Consider the following 22853-nt stretch of genomic DNA (forward strand, 5'->3'; position numbering starts at 1 on the left):
CTGCGCAGAGTTGGAAATACAGTGGCTTCATAAGACAAAGACTAGGGGCATTTCGATCAAGTTATTAATCAATTTATAGGGAAAATTTCTTGCATTTTGAACGCGCTATTGTCTTTTGATCCCATAACCGACATTTATAAAAAAATAAAAATAAAAAAATAAAAAAATAAAAAAAAAACTCAGGTCTTGCGATGACAAGTTGTACACAATAATAACTAGGACATCACAAAGGAAAATTTATTAAACATGAAATAAAGAGGTACACCAAGCCATGGCTGATAGAAAGAGCCTAAGTCTAATCCCACTTGAGTCAGAACTCATGGGTTTATCAACTAAGTATCAAAAGCAAAGGATAATGTTGACTCAAGCGACTCCAAGATTTTGGGTTCGAATGTTGACTTATGGAAGAGCCTCCTCTGAAGCTAATCTTTCTTGCAGAATTTTAGAGCCCACGTACCTGCCCAAAGTACAAAATTGAAATTGATAAAAAAGAGAACAACGTAGAATTAATATTACAAAACAAGACATTCAAGCCAAATATATAATTGACAAGTTCTAGTGGTTGCAAGTTAAGTGTGTATAACATACCTCCCTAACATCAGATAGAAGCCCTGTGGATGGCTCGCTGGTGTGGAAGGGAATGTGGAGCCATCAACAACGCGTAATGCGTTGATCCCTGTAACACGGAAATCATCATCAAGCACCTCCCCGACAAGGCATCCACCGTGGTAATGCCAATATGACGCTACTGCCTCTTGGCAAAATGTTTCGAAGGCTGCATCATCTGTCTGGTTCTCTGGCAAAGGTATTCCCAAAATATCAAAACCATCTATGCCCGGCAAATCTTCCACTTTATATGGTTTTAATGCGTCTGAGCTCAAGAATTCACCAATCTTCTTCATGCCGCTAACACAATGAGCAAGGTCCGTTGAATTCGAATAGTAGTTGAATGTGACATTTGGAGCGACTCGCACATCAGAGGTTGATTGCAACGTGACAGTACCATGAGATAATGGTCCCGGAACTTTGTTAACAATGTGAGCGAAAGTCGTATTTGGCAGGGGATAAGTTGGATTAGGAAAAAAACTAAAGGGTGCAATAGAAAATGGCAAGCTTGATAGAGAACATTGGTAGAAGTTGCTTGTAATGCCTAGAACGGTCACAGTTGAGGGTTCTATTGGATTTGGGGGCAAAATGTTAATGAAATTACGAGGATTGTCATATATATACTGCCCGACGTATGGATGGGAAGCAACAACTGAAATGTTGAGAGATGTTAGGTAAGACTCTGGGCCAACACCACTAAGTAGTAGAAGTTGAGGGGACCCAATTGGCCCTGCACTCAATATAACTTCTCCCTCACCACGTACAAATGCCTGATGAGTCGTTCCGTTCGAATCAGTATATATAACTCCTATAGCTGTCACACCTGTATTAGATATATAAGAGCATATCATTATTATCAAACAACTCGGAAGAAAATAGGAAACATTATTTGCACATTCAGTATTTGATATGACTATCCTGCTGGTAATGTTTCAAAATAATAAAACGTTAACTTTGGAAGCATACCTGATGAATTGGAAGAGAAGATGATCTTCTCTACTGCGGCATGAACTGCAACTCGCAGGTTGTTTGGGTCTCCTTTATTAAGCAGTTCATCAGATGCATGTCTGGTTCCGTTGTTGTCGAAAGTTGAGCCGGTGAGTCTAGTTCCTTCAATGTGATCCAAACTAAATCCATTGTCTGGAAGAATACCAATCTCCAAGAATGCAGTTCCTGTAAGATTTTGCCAAAATTGGAAATCCGGCTTGAACACAATAGTGTCTTCAACCCAGTCATATGTCTTATTAACCAGATCCATGTCCCATTCAATCCCTGTTTGATTAAAGAACGAGGTGTTAGCTCTTACGTAGACCCCGGCATTGATCATGCTCGTGCCACCGAGGACCCTCCCTCTTACATTGTCAATACCATCTCCAGACACGAACCTTTCGACTGGTGTCTTTCCATCATCTTCTTGCTGCAGATTATATATAAACCCAGCTGAAGTCAACAGGTTTGGATATTCTGTAGGAAGAGTGCCCCGTTCCAGAACAAGCACCGAGTAGTTTGCTGACAAAGTTGCTGCCAATGGACACCCTGCTGTTCCTCCACCAACAATAATGTAGTCGTATGTTCCTTCCAACTCTGTCTCAATGGCGTCGTAAACAAATTCCAAGTAGCTAAAATCTGCAAAATGAGAAGAGAGGAAGAGTTGTTAAAACTTTATCACATGCATCTACGTAAAAGTTTCTGTTTTATTTGCCCTTTTGTTTTCTTTTTATGAATCACGGGCGAAGTAGTTTACCATGAGCAGAGGTATTGGCAAGCGAATGAACCTCTGAATATTGAAGATGAAGAACAAAAAGGTGCAGCACCAATACTAGTATAGCTGACATTGATTTCACCATGTTTCTGAATATTCAAAACACTTCCACACTTTCATGAAGGCTCTCCCATCCCATCTATGGAATTTATAGAGGTAAGACTTAGTAATTTTAGTTATAACAAATAATGGTTTCAACAATCATATGTTTAAATGATGATAAAATAATGATCAATTATGGAGGCAATGAAGAAAATTACGCACTTAGGGATTATTTTTTTGTCTTGAAGTCAAATCTGGCGATCTTATTCAAATAGCATTAGTCAATAATCCGTAGGCTAATTTTATTATGTAGTGTTATCACGTGAAACATTAGTTTGTCATAACACTCAAATCATGTTGGCGTGACTTGTGGATATTGACTTACTTTTCTTACACACCAAGGATTCCTATTTTATTTGTAATTGATTTACTTTAATTCCTGATTTCCTACTGTAAATAGATTTAGGAATTTATTATTTACTTGCCTATTTAGGTTTTGTTGTATTATAAATATGACCTCCTACTAGGAGAAGAATACATAGAAAATTCCCACAAACAAATATTCTCTCATAGTTTTCATATTTTAGCATGGTATCAGAGCGGCGATCTTGGAATTACTGACTCTAGTTTCAAACCCCCGACGCCGCTATGGGGGTTGATGATTTTTTCAACCCTCATGGAGGTAGCACCACCGACTCATTCTCTCATTCTCAACCAATCATAGCTGACTTGAGGTGCCCAAATGGCTCAGCTCCTACATATGCAGACTTTGGCCCCGAATTTGATCCGAATCAGGATCCTATTTTGACGACCCCAACCCCGACCTCGACTATGACGGCGACGACCCCGACCCCGACTCGAAGGCGACCTCGACCCCAACTCCAATGATGACCACAACCCGAATTCATCTATGATTCAGACCTCGATCGATTTCAACTCAGACTCGGCCCCGACTCAGGCTTAGATCTCGATCTGAATTCCTACTCTACCTATATCCTATGTATCTTCCGCTGCACAGATTATGACTTCTTGACTAACGACACCGACAAATGGACTAGATTGCGCATATTGTGGTGATCCGAGACACACTCGTGAAACTTGTTTCAAATTGCATGGCTACCCCGATTGGTGGGCTACTCTTAAAGATCGAGGACAATGCAATACGACCAGTAATGGTACTCGGTTATGGATTCCATACTTCCGATAAGATTGATTCTAGGAGTTGGATAATTGATTCCGGTGCAACCGATCATATGACGTTTGATCCTGATGATTTTCTGAATACTACACAACCTTGACGAAACTGTATTGACAAATGCCAATGTCGTTACTTATCATGTGACAAATGGCACTGTTGCACTCTCATCCTCTCTCACACTGTCTAATACTTTACTTGTTCCATCTTTATCCACTAAATTGTTGTCCGTTAGTCAGCTTACTGAACAATTGAATTGTTGTGTACTCATTTACCCGAATTTTGTTTGCTTCAGGGATATTCACACTAAGGAGATTCTTGGTCGTGGTACTAAGAGAAGGGGCTATATTATGGCGATGACTTCAGTCCCTGGCATGGCTAATAAGCAGACGATCCCTTTGATAGCAAACAAAAGCAAATTTGGTTGTGGCACCGTCGATTGGGACATCCGTCTTTTAGTTATATGAAGCATCTTATACCAGATTTATTCTCAGGTTTCAAGGACTCCGACTTCACATGTGATACTTGTATTTTGGTTGAGAGTCACCGTGTGCCCTACCCGTTGAGTACGAACAAGTGTACTACTCCATTTACGTTAACTCACTCTAATGTCTGGGGACCTTCACCTATCACTGCTCCTTCTGGTGTTTGATGGTTTGTCACATTCATAGATGATTGTACACGGATGACATGGCTTTATTTGCTGAAGAATAAAAACGAAGTGTTTTCCCGCTTTTCAGTCCATTCCACAAACAGATGAAAACTCAGTTTAATGCTCAAATCCAGATTCTTCACTCTGACAATGGTGGAGAATTTGTCGATCATGACTTTTAGACTTACTTCCAACAACATGGAATTATCCATGAGACGACTTGTCCTCAGTGACACCGTAACAAAATAGTGTTCTTGAACGAAAGAATCGACATCTTCTTGAAACCGCCCGAGCGCTCGATTGGCGCTCATGTTCTTCGCCATCACTGATGATGCTATTGTCACTGCAGTTGACCTAATCAACTGCATGCCTTCTGTGTATTGACCTTTAAAACTCCCTTACAGGTGCTTGTGCAACACGATCTCTGCCTCTGTTTGGTTCTTACACTCCCGAATCTTTGGATGCGTGGCTTTTGTTCATCTCCATAAAAATCAACGTAGCAAACTTGATCCATGTGCGCTTCGTTGTGTTTTTTGTGGGTTATGCCACTCATCGAAAGGTTACCGTTGTTATCACCCTCCTACCCGACGTACCTATGTTACTTTGGATGTGACATTTCTGGAATCGAGCTGATACTTTCCATGACCCATCATCCAATTCTACGCTTTAGGGGGAGATGCGAAATGAAGAGCAGAATTGGAGCAACTTGGAAAATGAAGAAATTCTCCTATGTACATAAATGATTGATCATCCCGAGTCTGGAGCACAAGATTACTCTCTGCCGAAAAGAGACCAATCGCCCATTCATAGCGATCAATTACCTGACCCACCTGATACATACGAAGATATTTCTGATCCGAGTCTCACACCAACAGAATACAGTAACAACAAGATGAAGGCCCCCCTTAACTCAACAGTATGACCAATGTCCTGAGAATATCCTTGAGGTAACTACTCCTACTAGACTTGTGCATTTAGAGGATAAAACTATTGGATATCAATTACCTTTCAGGCAAAATCGTGGGAAGCTACCAAACCGCTATTCACCTGATATTGACAAGACATCCAAGTATCCAATTGCAAATCATATATCTACTGAGAAGCTGTCATGAACCACTCAAGGCTTTTGTGCATTAGTTGTCTGCTATCCATATTCCAACCAAGGTCTCTGAAACATTGAAAGATCTAAAGTGGGTCCAAGCTATAAAAGATTAGATGAAAGCTCTTGAGAAAAATCAGACTTGGACTTTGGAGACTATACCACGAGGAAAAAAGACTATCGGATGTAGATGGGTGTTTACTATAAAACACAATGCATATGGATCTATCGAGCGATACAAGGTAAGACTTGTGGCAAAAGGGTACACACTAACCTATGGTATAGACTATGAAGAAACCTTTGCTCCAGTTGCAAAGTTAAACACCGTCAGAGTCTTATTGTTCGTTGCAGCTAATTTGGATTAGCCACTACACCAGATTTGATGTAAAGAATGCTTTTCTACATGGCGAACTCACGGAGGAGGTGTACATGGACATTCCTCCTAGTTATAATACTACTCAGACCGAGCAGTTTGTGCTCTAAAAGCATTGTATGGGTTAAAAGGTCACCACGTGCATGGTTTGGACGGTTCACCATGGCAATGAAGAATAATAGTTTCAAACAGTGCAACTCAGATCATACTTTGTTCTTGAAACATCGGAAATGGAAGGTAACAGATTAATAATTTATGTTGATGATATGATTATTACTGGGAATGATAAATGGAAATATCGCAGCTACAAGACTATCAGCTCTGAGTTTGAGATGAAAGATCTAGGTGGACTCAAGTATTTCTTGGGAATTGAGGTGGCTCGATCGCAGCAAGGCATATTTCTCTCTCAAAGGAAATATGTCATGGACTTGTTAACAGACACAGGAATGCTAGATTGCAAACATGCGGACACTCCTATTGTTCAGAATCATCATTTTGAGAATATCCAATCAAGTTCCAACTAACAAAGAAAGATACCAAAGGTTAGTGGGAAAATTGATCTATTTGTCACATACTTGACCAGACATTGCTTATGCAATGAGCGTTGTCAGTCAATTTATGCACTCTCAAGTGAAGACCACATGAATGCAGTTCTTGGACACTTAGATATTTGAAGTGCACCGGAAAAGGACTTATGTTCTCAAAGCATGGTCATCTAAATATTGATGGTTATTGGATGCATTAGGCAAGTAATGTAACAGATAGAAAATCCACATCGGGTTACTTCACATTCGTGGGAGGTAATTTGGTGACATGGAGGAGCAAGAAATGAATGTAGTAGCTTTATCCGTCTGAGCGAGTTGGAGGAATGACTAAAGGGATTTGTGAACTTCTGATTAAGAAAGTTGCTTCTGAACTTGGGTATAAACCTACATATACAATGAATCTCTTTGTGACAACAAGGCTGCTATAGTTATTACGTAATCCGGTTCAGCATAATCGTACTAAACATGTTGAGGTGGATCGACACTTCATCAAGCGTGTAGCTTGAGGCTAAAGTGTTTGTTTCCTTTTGTGAAATCCGAGGATCAATTGGCGGATATTTTGACAAAGCGATTTCGATAAAGCATTCCACAACTCCTTTGGATCGAGTGGGCATTAGCCACATCTATGCACCAACGTGAGAGTGTTGGCGTGACTTGTGGATATTGACTTACTTTTCTTACACACCAAGGATTCCTATTTTATTTGTAATTGATTTACTTTAATTCTTGATTTACTTTAATTCCTGATTTCCTACTGTAAATAGATTTAGGAATTTATTATTTACTTGCCCATTCAGGTTTTGTTGTATTATAAATATGACCTCCTACAAGGAGAAGAATACATAGAAAATTCCCACAAACAAATATTCTCTCATAGTTTTCATATTTGAGCAAATCATACGTGAAACATTCAAATCATACGATTGCAAGAATATGTAGTGGCCCCGATTATAGATAACAGAAGATAATTATACCCAAACCCGAGTCTAGGATTTTTGTTTTGTCTTAAGCCTAAGGGTTTATTAGTGTTTGAAATGAAAGCACAAAAATATGACCAAACGTTACAATGTATTGTTATCAATCCATTATAATAGGTGTATGTGCCAATTATAAAATGGCAAGTGACTGCTTGAGGATTCTTTTCTCTAAATAAGCTCTCTAATGTTTTCTTTATTTATTAATAAAATGTCGTGTTAGAATGAGTATATTTATTAAAAGCCCTTCATTTTGAAGGAAGTTGATGTTTCACTACAAAACTAATTGACAATGGAGAAAGTAGCCTAACACTAGAGACAAATCCACGATATTAAATTGGAATAGGCTGGATTTATATTACAAACAAACTCGACAGCACAAGTAAATTACATTTATAACAAGAAATGATACACCTAGTAGGGGGGAGACTACGAGGCAAGAAGAGTTAACACCAAACACTTATTTATGATTTTAAAAAAACAAAACAAAATCCTAGTAACTAAGTGAAGATTACCTCAACAAACAAAAAGAGAGGAAAATTTTGCTATGTTTCTGACGTGCTTGCTTGCTCAAGTGTGCTTTTGAGTTGTACAATAGGTATTGGGTGACCTTGTTTCAAATTTGGGATGGACTGTGGCTGTTTGACAACATTTTTTATATTTATTTTTTTTGTACAGAAGACTACATGATATTTAATAATGGAAAAGAATTTCGTACGCTTGGCCCTGTTGTGTACCAAAAAAAACAAAATAACTTCGTACGGTTTGTATACAGCCCTCAACATGCATATGTCCTTGTTAATTCCTTATAAGCTTTTGTAAGGTTTTCTAACTTTTTAATCTGGAACATTTTTATCTTCACATTCTCACAAATCGAAGCATATGACTTCCGTCCAACAAATTAGTACATGAAAAACTGAAAATTATTTAGCTTTAATATGTAAGAGTTTTGAATATGTACGTAATTTTCACACAAATATTTATATTTCGGGCCCTAGGTTTTATAATTCTAGCTCCAACCTATTAGAAATTCACAATCCAGTAAAATGTCAAAGCTGCGAGAGCAATGAGTCGTGGAAGAATATATTCCCAACGGATAGAATTCGTATTCTTTCGATTTCTTATTGCATGGGTTGAATATAAATATCGAATTTTGTCTCATTGTATGTAAAGCGAGCCATTCATATCAAATATTTGGGACTACTCTCAATAAAAACAATACTAGAGACAGACAACTTCTTTTTGAAACACAACAGTACAAATGAAAACAATATTTCTCTCACATATGTTTCGTGTTTTTGAGGTCTGTTTTCATACGTGTCCTGGTGTATGAACACGTATTTTTTTTGTGGATTTATAAGGTCACAAAGACATTCTTGACCAAGAAACAAATGGGACCACTTAATTTTATTTTATGGTAGAAGGCATGAGCTTAGTCAAGTTTGCTAAAGTGGATGTGCTCTCCACTCTACACCCTAGTTCGAATTCTCTTGCTGTAGTATGTAACCCTGCGTGGCCTTCGACAGTAGGACTGAGAAGCAATGTATAAATTAACTCTGCCCATATGGGAGAGACTAGGGAGAATAATGCGGTGGTGTATTACTTACAGAGATAAACTAAAGACCAACATATATATTTTCAGAAAAACAGAATAAACTGTAAACGAGTAAATTGGTGATGATCGATGTGTTGGTCCTTCAATTTTTTGTATTTTATATCAGTTTTAAATATAACGGGTTGTCTTGGTTGATGCATTTTCTGGATTTTGGCGATTTACCACATCTCATGAAGCAATACGTTTTCGTGAACTGTGAGGCTAGCTTATTTTACCAAGGTTTTGCAATTTACAAATAGGCTTAACTGGTGATTTGCCCTATGAACTTGTACCTAAGTTTTGTTTTACCTCATTTTCTTTTTTTTAGAAAATTAAGGACCTGAACTAATTTTTTTTGGCCAATTTGCCCCCCGACGTCAAAATCTGCCACTTTTGATCCATTCTGATGTCAAGTTGGTGTTTTGGTGGAGACGCAAAATGACAAAAATAACCTCCAACTGAGGATACATTGGGAACGTGTGTACACGTGTCTAGCAAGTATCGTGAGAATTGCTTTAGAACAAATGTGAATATCAATCCTTGATAAGATAATTTTGGGAATATTAGTCGGTGCATTTAGTAAAATGTATTTTTAGAGAAATGCTCTTATTTAAAAATACACAAAAGTTATTTTAGAAGCTCTTTATAAAATTTGAACTCAAATCATATTTTCTAGTTTTGGGAACTATAGTTATTTTTTAAATCAATATGATTGGTCCATCTCTATAAAAAAAATATATAAAAACTAGTTAGCATTAATTAAAAGTTATACTATGCATAAAACAAAGTAGCATTAAATTATAGGAAGCCACCATGAGTTATTTCTCTCTCCTCAGAATTAGGAGCTTCTAGAACTCTCCCTATTTTAGGAGGTGTATAGAGAGCATGGTTGAAGTTGTATTTTTCCAATTCCTCCTTAAAATTTATCGAAAGATGTGATTTAAAGAGCCCATTATAAATCCTCTGAGTTTAACATTTTCGCCAAATCCAACAATTAAATGTGATGTTCCTCAGTTGATGACGTCCCCATAAGTTTTTGTTGGGTTTAGGAAAAGATGGTGCTGGTGGAGTGAGCATTTCGTGAGGATTGATTGTTTTTGGAGATGTTTAGTTCATATGAATTAAAAATGTGTACCCTTTTATCCTGTTATTAAGAAAAATCTATTTTCGTTGGATTTTGTTATAACGTGCTTGTTAGATAACGTGCTTGTTGGATTTTGTTATCAAGAAAAGTCTATTTTCGTTGGATTTCGTTGGATTTTGTTGCTATATAAATTATAACATATCTTTGAATGTGTCTAACGTGCTTGTTGGATTGCCTTCTGGCTCAAGTATACTTTGTGATGTCAAAGTTTGCCCTCCGTTATTTTTGGCTGATGGAGAGGTTTATTAATTTAAATTAGGTTTAAAGTCATCAGACACCTTAATTTAATTGTTCATTTTTCAGTGCTTACATCATATGGATCAAGAAGTCTAAGGTTTTCTATTATAAAGCTTCATGTCTCTGTATATGTGTAGACATTAAAATTTTGGTGATTAATAATTCCAAGTTTGATTTTTTGAATAATCGAAGGTTATTCGTCCTAGTTGTCGGTTTCATATAAAGTACCCGTGGCACTTGACTCATTAAGATAAAGCTAGGCACCAATGATGATGCATATGTCAGCATCTATGAGTTCTATAAACAAATCAAATCATATGTTAAAATTGACCCCAAAAAAAATCATATGTTAAAAAGGAATAAATTATTCTTAATTTGTCATTTTCCTAAATCATGAGCTAATTTCCTCAAATTAAAAATTTTGATTTGTTTAAGAGCTAAATTAAATCAATTGACTCAAATTAAATTAAATCATAAATAAATTCAACAAATCAAGGGATTCAGATTGGTGATTCCAAACCATGACTCAATACCTTACCTACAAACATTTCGAAAAATTAGAAAGCTCCCTAGCCCAATAATTCATCAAGCTCATAGAGAATCACAAAGCACTACAATACGTTTCTTTCACAGCTAAAGCCAAAGAGTATCTATCACATGACACCACTCGTTATCTTGACCTACTCGAGATCAAGCCGTGACAGCCCTTAATACCAAATCTCAAATTCCTATTCAAGATAAAATGCTTACCACCCTTGAAATCATATGGGAGATCAAATCAAAGGATTTTTCTTTTGCAAAGAATATCCATAGAGATTGTAACCCTAAATTCATTCAATACAAATATTATTTTGTACACATGTTCTTGTCTCATTTATCACATGACACACTACTACGTTTCACTATTTGCGCGACGAAGAACAACTCGTCACATAAACAATCACTCATTGCGACGAAAATATATATTCGCCGCTCAATCCATAAAATTTGCGCCACCAACTTTTTCACGCGCAAAATGTATATGCGAAAAAATTTCGTCGCGCATAACAGAGTTAAAAAGCGGGAAATTTTTAGCGTGAAACATTTGCGTTTACGACGAAATATAAATCGTCTGAAGGGAGCAATGCGCGACGAACACATACTCCGTCGCGCAAATAGGACAGTCCCGATTTAGCGCGACGGAAAGGCGCTTCGTCGCAGAAGAGAACAAGAGATATTTTATTTTACGCCAAAATGACCTAGGTGGGATATTTTTTTGCGCGACGTAATTATTTTTCGTCGTAAAGTTCAACGTTACTGCGACGAAAATCTTGTTTTGTGCGACGGAATTTTGTTTTGCGCGACGAAATTTTGCGCGACGGAAAGTACCAAATACGCACAAAAAGTTAGATGTCGGCAGTGTTTGCGCGACGAAAAAATGTGTTTGCGCTGACGAATAATTTTGATTTGGAGTTTGCGCGACGAATAAGTATGTTCGCGCGCAAAGTCCTTCTTCTTCATATTAGAATTTGCCATTGCGAGGCGTAATGCAAAAACAAAGCATTCGCTCTGCCTCTCTCTCAACCTCTCTGCTGTTGCTGGGATTTCAATACATTGATTGGGTAAGTATTTTTCGTCATTAGTTTAAAAGTATTAATTTAAGTTCGTACTAAGGTTTTTTAATTTGTTTTCGTTAGGGATATTCGAATTAGCGATTGGTGGAGAAACGATTGAGAAGGTATTTTATTTGTTTTATATATGTTTAAAATGTTCTTGTGAAGTTATATTTATATTATGTTGTGCGAATAGTACAATCTGTTGTGATGTACGAAGTTAATTGAAATTAACTTCGTGCTTTTATTTTTATGTTTAGTAACACTTAGTTTCCCGCTTCGAGATTAGTTGGATTTCGTGCATGGATGCGTAATGCATGACTGCGGTCCAATTAATTCTTGAATTGTCCCATTATTTGACAGTTTGGTAATGCATAGTGTTGTCACGTAATCTATGGCTACAGGATTAGGTTTCGATTGTGGATATTTCGTTGTCATCTCGGTACGCGTTCTTCGGGTGGTACATAGGTATTTATACCTATGGCCACCTCAAGAACTATGGCGAGATCTTGGCGAAATTCATCCACGTCGAAATCTAATTTCATGTAGTCGTAGGTTACGTGGCAGGAGTATGCATTCCCGAATGGGATAGGACCCTTACCGGAGGCATAAGGTGACATTATAACTTCGTATGAAGTTGTTGTGATTGTTGTGTTGTGATTCTGGTTTCAGGAATTATGGATAGAGAAGGTGGATACAAAACCTAACAGATGCGCAGCGAATACTTGGATGGAATCGAGGATTTTATTGAGTTTGCACGTAGACACAACCCGGGTGCAACTAGAATCCGTTGTCCTTGTAGGAGGTGCAACAACACGTTATGGGAGACAATTGAAAATGTTGGATTTCATTTAGTAAGGAATGGAATGATTGAGACATATAGCATTTGGAACATTCACGGGGAACAATTAGAGCATGCTTCGTTTCAAATGCCACAAGAGTGGACAATGTTCAACCTATTGTGGATGGTAATGATGAAGTCATGGATATTATACAGGATGTTTTTCCATTTGCATCGACCAACATGAATCAAGAAGAGCAAGATGATGTGCCTACACCAATAGACAGTGCGGAGTTTGAACAATATGAGAAATTGTTAAAAATGCCAACCAAGAGTTATACCCGGGGTGCGAGAGCTTTTCCGCTCACGGCCATTGTGGAGTTAATGCACGGAAAATAAAGTATCGATGTCGAACCTGTGTTTCATTACTTTTGGGGTTTTCAAGAGAATGCTTCCGACGGACAATTGTTTGCCGAAAGATCATAAACAGCGCAGAAGGTGTTGAATGGTCTTGGATTGGGTTATGAAAATCCATGCTTGCAAAAACAATTGCATGTTATTCTACAAAGAGCATGAATCGTTGGATACATGTCCTATATGCAATGAGTCGAGGTTCAAGATGACATCTCAGAATAGGACGACTAAGATCCCACAAAAAGTCATGCGTTATTTGCCCTCAAACCTAGGTTGCAGCGATTGTATATGTCGACGCATACTGCCACAGACATGAGATGGCATCAGGAAAAACGGGTAGACGATGATGTGATGCGGCATCCTGCAGATGGGGAGGCATGGAAAGAGTTCGATCGAACGTTCCCGCAGTTTGCTGCTGATCCCCGAAATGTTAGATTGGGACTTGCCACTGACGGATTCAATCCGTATGGGGTTCTAAACCAACACCACAGCACTTGGCCGATTTTCGTATTCCCATATAATTTGCCGCCTTGGAAATGCATGAAAAAAGAATACATGATGATGACTGTTTTGATAAGCTGAGGATCCTGGGAGGTCAATCGATGTTTACTTAAGGCCATGTTGATGAGTCAAGGATTTGTGGACAAACGGTGTTCGCACGCATTTATAAATCAATCGAAGATGTTCACTTTGCGGGCAGCGTTATGTGGATCGTGGAATGATTTCAGCATATGCAATGGTTTCTGGGTGGAGCACAAAAGGTTATATGGCATGTCCTGTATGCAAGGAAGATGTAACTTCTGGTTGGCATGCTGGAAAAGTTTGTTACCTTGGTCATCGGAGATGGTTGCCATGGGACCATGAGTGGAGGGAAAAAGATAAAGAGTTCGACGGGAACACCGAGCCGCTTAGACCTGTAAGAATGGTCGGTGATGAGATATTGACCAGCTTAACGGTGCTGGATTTTGCTCCTTTGGGAAAACAGTTAGTCGTCTGTCGACCTTCTACACATATGAACTGGACGCACAAACCTATGTTTTTTGAGCTCCCATATTGGTCGAAACTAAAATTGAGGCACAATCTAGATGTGATGCATGTTGAGAAAATGTATTCGACATTGGTGGGCACGATTCTAGATATCGAGGGAAGACAAAGGACACGATCAAAGCTCGTCTTGATTTGGAAAGAATGGGCATACGAAGGGGTTTATGGATGAATAGGGACAATGATAAAGCTAGAAGGGATCTTGCATTCTTTTCTATGAAACCGAATGACAAGAAAGAGTTTCTAAAGTTTGTATCGTCACAGTAAAGTTTCCCGATGGGTATGCTTCTAATATCGCACGTTGTGTGAATGTTGACGGGGGTAAATTTATGGACTTAAAAGCCATGACTGCCATGTGTTTATGCAACGCCTACTTCCTGTTGGTATTCGACACCTATTGCCGGAAGATGTAGTGAAGCCAATCATTTTGTTGTCCAGATTTTTTTCCCAACTGACGGCGAAAACTTTGCGAAAAACGGACATGTTTCAGTTGCGCCATGACATTGTCCAAGTCCTATGCAAGTTTGAGATGATATTTCCTCCAGCTTTCTTCACAAGTATGATGCACGTGATGGTTCACTTGCCAGAAGAGGCATTACTTGCTGGTCTCTGTCAACTATCGCTGGATGTATCCAATAGAAAGGTATATAATCATTATCATTTGTGTATGCATCATTATCACATGCTTGCTAATTTCAATCATATCGTTTTATTTTGGCAGGCTTCTCGAGAGTCAAAAAAGTGTACGCAATAGCATGGCCCGAAGGATCAATCGAGAGGCTTGGGTTCAATATGAGTCGCTTACTTTCTGCGAATGTATTTAAAAGATGTGGAGAGCGGTTTTCAATCGTCCTCAGCGCAATCATGATGGAGGTATGAGAAATGAAAAACTTTCTGTTTTTGCCCAAAGCCCACGACCCTTCGGAGATCCTGGACGTGGAGAGTCGTTTTCTAGAAATGACATGGAGGTAGCGCATTGGTTCAGTACTGAACAATTGTGATGAGATCATGGGATACTTAAATGAGCATGAAGAGATGATGAAGCGAGAACATCCATCACATTTGGTTGCTCAGAAACACCGTGAATTGTTTCCACAATGGTTTTTGGATTCTGTAAGTTATCAGTGTTTGTTATTTGAGAAATATAAATTTTGTTAATAGATTTTGTCAGACTAACATATGAATGATTTTGTATAATATTAGGTGAATAAGTTGAGTTATATAACTTGGCGTTTGGCCCGATTCGCGCTGAATTGTTCTCGGGTTGTAATGTCAACGGTGTCAAATTTTTGGCCGAAGCACGAGATGACAAGTTGTGTACGCAAAACAGCGGTGTCCATGTCCTAGGTGGAGGCGAAAGTACGGACATTGATTTCTATGGCAAACTCACAACTGTCGTGCAATTGCTTTACAAAGATCGATACCAAGTGATCATGTTTAAGTGTCGATGGTTTGACACCAACCCAAATAGGCCGGGAAGTGTTAAAATCGATCATGGCTTACTATCTGTGAACATGAACAGAACTTGGTATGATGACGACCCTTATATTTTGGCAAACATGGCAACACAAATTGTGTATCTAGATGACCCTAAAGCCGGAAGCGGTTGGGCGTTGTTCAAAAGATGGATCACGAGGAACGTGTATGCTATACCAGAACTAGACCCAGCTGACAACAACGTCAACAATGTAGCTGACCAACGTTTAGAATCTTCAATGGAAAATGATGCGGAAACACTTCGAGATACTAATGTTATACAAGAGCCATTTCAAATACAAGGAGTGTCTTCAATCGAAATACCGATTCAGTCAATTACAATTGACCTCGGTGATCTTCCGCGATATGATGTTGCAGTTGGCCCGAGCAACGACGATGATGTAGTTATAGAGGAGGCGGAGGAGGAGGAGGAGGAAGAGGATTGGGAGACCGAAAGTGATGATAGCAACGATAACGAAAGTTATTATAGTTCAGATGATGAATGATTAATTTTTATTGTAATTTTATTATGTTAGTGGACATATTTTGTGTAATGCAAATGTTTTCATATATGTACTTGTTATATCCAAACATTATATATGATACCAAGTGAAACATTATTAAAATAATTGTAGTTATAAACCATTGGTAAATAAATATAGCCAACTAATTTGTATCATAAAGTTTAAATTTATTTTCACAAAAAACTTTTAAAAAATGAAAACCATATAACCGAAAAAATGAATACAAAGAACATAAGATTATCAACAATCCTTCCATTCTGAAATCGAAAGAAAATATAATAAATCATACTTTCATACAAGTAATTATATGTAATGTATAATACTTCAGATTAATAATATGTGAATACAAATAATCTTGCGCGACGAAGGCATAATTGTCGCGCAATGTTTGCGCTGACGGATAACGACACGTCGCAAGATACTCTATAATTTGCGCGACAAATAATATCGTCGCGCAAGTATCTTTAGCGACGAAAAATAGTCCGTCGCGCAAACATATACATATATATATATTTCTGAATTATACACACGTATATAGTTGAAATTGACGATCGAAGTAGTTCACTGTATTCACATAGGTTAAACAGTATAGCTGTAAAAAATCATCAAAATCAGAGTCAAAATAACCGTTAAATCATGACTTTTCGTTTATAACCGTCGAAACGTTTTGTCCCGTTACTTGAGCTCTGAATGTTTTTTTTTTCTCATTTTTGACGTATAAGATCTCAAGTATAAACAAACATATTTGACGGCTAGATTACTGAAACTAGTTTCCTAGAATGCGTATTGCATAAAAACACAATATTCATAAAAACTGAATAATTTCTTTATACATTCCTTCACAAACATACGATTATGTGATGTCTTGTACTGTAAATATCTGAAATTGAAGATCGAATTACATCTCTGTATTCATATAGGGTCAAGAACCGCAGTGTAAAAATTTCAAGATCGGAGCTAAAATCACCGTTGAATCGGGACAATTTGTTTACAACCGTCGAAACGTTTTGTCCCGTTCCTCAATCTCTGAATGTTCATTCATTATGATTTTTGACGTATACGATCTTGAACTATGAAAAAAGAAGATTGCCGGTTGGATCATTGAAACTAGTTCAGAGTTCGGTTTAGGCTTAGGTACAGTGTTTTAGGTTTAGGTACTAGGTACGGTTTTGTGATTTAAGAGACATTTACGCTGTCGCGCAAACCATATGCGACAAACAAAATCCATTCGTCGCGCAAAATCATTAATAATCAATTAGTGAAATTTCTTTATCAAAGTTTGCGCGACAACACGCCCATTATCGTCGCAAATCTCATTGAAAAATTTCTCCCTCTCCGCTCCAAAGACTTAGTGAAATTTTTTATCAAAGCCACTTATGCGCGGCGACGAACACACTTCCATTCGCGCGAAATCTCATTGAAAAAATTTCCTCCCCTCTCCGCTCCAAAGACTTAGTGAAATTTTTTATCAAAGCCAGTAGACGAACACACTTCCATTCGTCGCGCAATCTCTTTATGCTTGATTTTTCCCCCAAAATCAAATCCCAAAATTTTGGGCGGTGGATAGTATGCGCGACGACGTAGGTTTGTCGTCGCGCAAGGTTAATTGTTCACAACTTTGCGCGACGAAATCAAGTTTTTTAGTCGCGCAAAGGTCAAATTTTATAATATTGCGCGACGAAAAGTTTATTTTTGCGTCGCGCAAAGGTTATTTTAATGAAGTTTGCGCGACGGATATCGTTATTCGTCGCGCAAAGTCGAATAAGTATTCTGAAAATCGCGATTTCTCCTTCGTCCCCAATTTCTGAAACCTAACCTAAAACCTCCCAAATCTCTCCGCCGTGACCTCAGCCTAATCCGCCCCAAATCAGACCCTGCCGCCACCGTCGAACCCAGAGCTTCTCGCCGTGCCCGTCCATCCTGCCGCCGTGAATTGCTCCGTTTAGGCCGAATCTCCGCCGCCGTTGTTCTCTCTCTCGGGCACCAAATCCGGCAATTGAGGTATGCTTTCTGGGCTATTTTTCATGCTCTAGCTGATGGTTGTGTAGGATTTGATTCATTGTGTGCATAGGGTAGTCAATTTGAAACCCTAGGTTTTGGCCGATTTTGAAATTGAAATTCCGGCCACTTCCGTCCGTTTTTCGGGGTAGGTCCGAGAACAAAAGTGCCTCCAATTGATGTTTTCAACCTAGGGTAGGAACCTTGGCCCTTAATTTTAGGATTTCCCGGTGATTGTTATCGCTAGGGCACCCATGCCGGTGGTGGTCGCGTGGGGCGTAATCTTGTGCCATAGGGCATTTTGTCCCAGTGCAAACATTTCGTTGTCACGAGCGCGTAGGTGTGCTCGGATTGGAATTTGGTTATCGTTTGAGTCTCGAACGGTTCGAACCTATTGTGCGATTTTAGGGTTTGATATGTTCGGACCGTTGGATCGAGCTGAAACTCACGTATGTTGTACCATGTATTTATAGGATCGTTTAGGAATCGACGGATTGTGGATCGGAGTCCCGGATACTCCGAAATCGCAAACCCTAGGTCAAACTATGATTTTAATTAGTTAGTTCAATTCTTTACCGACATTGTATGTGCTACATTGGATTAATGAAATTGTGCAGATGTCAGACTTGATTAGACGTCGTAGGGCGGTGACGGCTACACCGAGTTCGGAGCCCGGCTCGGCGACCGTATCGGTGCCGCCATCCGGCCCAAAGCGATGGAGCAGACCACGTGCTAGCTGGTCTCGGGGATCCCAGGCGGCTGCATCATCATCTTCTTCGGTGGTGCAGCCTCTTAGCGCTAGGCGGCGACACCGGCCCGCTACCACCACCGACACCACATCCATCGATTGTATGGTGCCTGGGCACCTGGTAATACCCTTCCTTTCATTTTTTTTTTAAACATTTTTTTAATTGGGAATTTTATGGTTCAATTTGATTGTATATGTAACAATATTGTCATATTCCTTTGCAGCCAAGAGGAACACCCGAGGGCCGTGTCGGCAGGTGAAGACGCGAAGGTCACCGGGTGACCATCGTATCAGCATCGGATATGACGAGCGCCATCGGGCTGCACCGACGGCGGATTTGCATAGCTCCTTGGCCCACGACATTGGGCACGTCGTTCGGACCCATTGCCCGATGCAATGGAAGTCTTGGAAGGTCATACCTGACGAGATCAAGATGCAAGTTCGCGGCCAGTTGTCGGTATTTTTCCTATCTTTTAATTATTTTTCTTTCAAACTTTATATATTTCTATTACTTAATGTATGTAATCAATTTATTGCAGACGAACTACGACTTAGAGGACATCAACGAGGAGACTTTGGCGTACGTCAACAGACTCTTCGGTGAGAGGTACAAGCAGTGGAAGAGCGACTTGCACCACCATTTCCGGCGTTTGATCCGGAAGTCGCTCTTGAGGGTTGCCCGAAGGAGCTTGAGGGGCGGGAGGGTAGTTAGGCGTGGCTCGCGCTCATTTTCAGCGCCTGATTATGTGGTATTCTTTTAATAATATTTGTTTAATGTTTATTTTATTTTTTATATCTCATTATTATTTAATTTATTTATAGTTCAATTATTATGTTTTATTTTTTGTATAACAGAATAAAGCCCAAGTGAATAAGGGCAATAGGAAGAAGAAGACTCTTCTTCACCATTCCGGCTCCAGGCCCTTCTCATATAGGATGGATGCACGGCGTCGGGTAAGAATAATATAATTTATATTTAATTTTTAATACGTCATTATTATTAATTTCTTTTGTTCATACTAATATTTTTCTTCTCTTGTTCAATTAGGGGGGGTCGAAATTCCCAGAGATCGACGTCTTTGGTGACGTTTATGTTCGCCCTGGGAATGAGTTGGCCGAGTCCCTTCATGTAAGTATTATGTATTTTTAATTCTTATGTTACACTTTCAATTTATATGCATTTTTGAATTTATATTTTATGTAATGTTAAACAGACGACGATGGTGGAGAGGAGCCAGTTGGTTCTTCAAGAGTCCGCCTCCCAACTTCCTCCCGAGACTCCGATCGAGTCTGTGGATCCTCCGCATGATGCTGGATTTCAGATTTTGACGCAGACGTTGGATCGACTCTCGGGAGGAGGCGGGAACGTATTGTAGGGGATGGGAATGCCCGACGAGAGAACCTCGACGCGGTTCGTCGCAGCAAACAACGGGATCGGTGGCTTGTTTTCGACATCGCGGGTTGCCGAGCTTGAGGGTCAGATGTCGGTGATTCTGCAGTCCCTTGCGCGGTCCGGCATTCCAATCCCGACTTTTGGTGCGTCGACCTCCGAGCCCGTCCACCCCGAGCATCCCCAGCACACCACGGCCCCTGCAGACACCCATACCTCCGAGCCGCATGTGGCAGATGACCAAGTAGATTTTGGAACATTGTTTGATTAGTTTTTTATTTTTATAATTACTTTTACAATTTGTATACATTTATTTTATTTTATATAATAGATGTTTTCTTTATGATTAATTTTTTTTATTGTAATTTCATTTTAATTATAAAAAAACCAAATTTATTTTTTTACAAAATTAAAAATCAAATAATAAATTTTTTTTAATAATAAATATTGCTTTTGCGCGACGAAACGTAAATCGTCGCGCAAAAATATTTAAATAACAAATCGACATATATATTTTAATCTTGCGCGACGCAGAATTTCGTTGCGCAAAATGTATATCTTGTGACGAATAATATTTAAATCGCGCGAGGTTAATGTAGCTCGCGCGACGGAAATTTCCGTCGCGCAGTTTTTTTGCGACGATCACTATTTCGTCGCGCAAATATTTGTGCGACGGACAGGTGAGTTCGTCCCGAAATGTTTTTTGAAACGAAGTTGTTATACGTAGCGCAAACTGCCCGACGAATGACATTTGTTCGTCGCGCAAATCCTTTCTTCACGAACTTTGCGCGACGGACGATGCGCGACGAAACTTCTGTCGCGCATAATGATGTGCGACTAAAATCATTTTTGCGCGACGAATACCCTTTCGTCGCGCAAAGACTAAAATGTAGTAGTGACATTTGTGTTTACAATATGCTTTTCAAATCAAATTGTTCAATCAAGTTTTCCTTTTTTCTTAATCATTTTGTATTTTCTTTTGCGTTATGTAGGGTCTTCCTGGTGAGCTTTGATGATGCAACACTAACTGAGGCTTTAGAGTTGCACATAGAAGGGGAAGGTCTATTTGAGGGCTTAGACTGGTATGCATTACTAATCAGCAAACTTTCAGTGATCTAGTAAATGTTATAATATAATACATAATTAATTGGAAACGGGTGGAGAGGCCCGAGATGTTTAAAATTATTATGCAACGCCTTAATTCCCCAACATGGGATCACACTCTCAATACGCCTCCCATACGTGACTTCATTTAATTTTAAAATGTGGACAACGTGATAGGTTTAGGATTCTTAAAATTGGCTTTCCTTGTCAAATGTACACTTTCATGTAATTCCTCTTAACTTAATTTAAACAGTGTAATATGTACTATGAATTAATAATTTTTTTTAAAACACGTGTTATGAATTAAATTAGTTTTTTCATTGTTGTCTAAAAATTTGTAACAAAAAGATTTGAAAGACTTAGAAAAAAGGAAAAAAGAAAAAAAGACCCGGCCCGACTTTCCTAGTTGCAAGAAAGCATAACTGGGCCTAAATTATTCCATAAACAATTTGTAGAAGAGTGTTGTTAAACGAACCTTAAAATTAAACGCGTACACCCTACTACCAAAGTATTTATTGAATTACTAATTTATCCTAATATAAAATGACCAAAAAGGATATATTGAATTGTGAAACAAATATAATTTTAATAAGTACACCATACTCACCATATTTAACCCTAATTAAATGTAAAGAAGTTTTCGTATTGCTTGGTGCCCATGGCGAAGAATGTGTCGAGCATTGGAGGAGGCGCAAAAGTTCACAGCAATACAAGCAACAGTGTAGGCATTTTCATTAAAGCACTTGTCAATATTGTTTATGTTTCTAGTTTAAACATAAAGGGCATCAATTAAACACTTATCCATTGCAATTGACCAAACAACGTTCTTTCCTTTGTGCTTCAAATCCCTTCTCTATCTATAGAGGTCATAATCATCCATTACCCAGAAAAAGAAAGGAACCTATAAAACTTTCATAAGATGATAGAACATATTTGGAGGGCGACAAGTTCAATCCAAAATAAGAAATAAATAAAGAAAATCATAAGAATTTACAAGAATTAAGCTTTGAATTGAAGGAGGTAGCAAATCTACTCCCACAAGCACATACAAAATTAAATATTTTGATGCAAACCCAAAATTTGAAAAGAGGGCACGAATTCATGTAAAAAGAGAAACCTAATTTAGGATTGGTATTAGAGTGTTGTGTGATAGAGTGTATTAGAGTGTACCATGGGTATTTTTGATAGTTAAATATGGTGTACTTAGTTAATTTTACATTTTAATTAAAATATTAGAGTGTACTTAGATCATAAGGTATACTAAGTTAATTTTAAGGTTCGTTTAACAACACTCTTTATAGAAATATGTTTCAATGTTGCGATAGCAGAGCAGCATGCTATTATATTCTCGAGCAATTTCATAATGCTTAATTATTGTGAAAACAATTAATCCCTGTTATTACCAAAAATATATAATATAAAAATGCCGGCGTAGTGTTGGAAATACAGTGGCTTCATAAGACTACGACTAGGGGCATTTCGATCAAGTTATTAATCAATTGATACATCATACGGGAATTTCTTGCATTTTGAACGTGCTGTTGTCTTTTGATCCACAC

General features: G+C 38.5%; 1 protein-coding gene across 1 annotated transcript; it reads right to left on the reverse strand.

Moving 5' to 3' along the window:
* Positions 1–317: 317 nt before the first annotated feature.
* Positions 318–2477, reverse strand: LOC103323461 ((R)-mandelonitrile lyase 2). Its single transcript, XM_016791879.2, is given in 5 exon segments — positions 318–404; positions 406–457; positions 589–1429; positions 1573–2232; positions 2351–2477. Coding segments are annotated over 5 exon segments (1728 nt in total). The 5' UTR covers positions 2454–2477; the 3' UTR covers positions 318–332.
* Between the last annotated feature and the right edge of the window lie 20376 nt (positions 2478–22853).

This window comes from Prunus mume, linkage group LG2, assembly GCF_029339155.1.
Source record: "Prunus mume cultivar Tortuosa linkage group LG2, ASM2933915v1, whole genome shotgun sequence".
NCBI lineage: Eukaryota > Viridiplantae > Streptophyta > Magnoliopsida > Rosales > Rosaceae > Prunus > Prunus mume.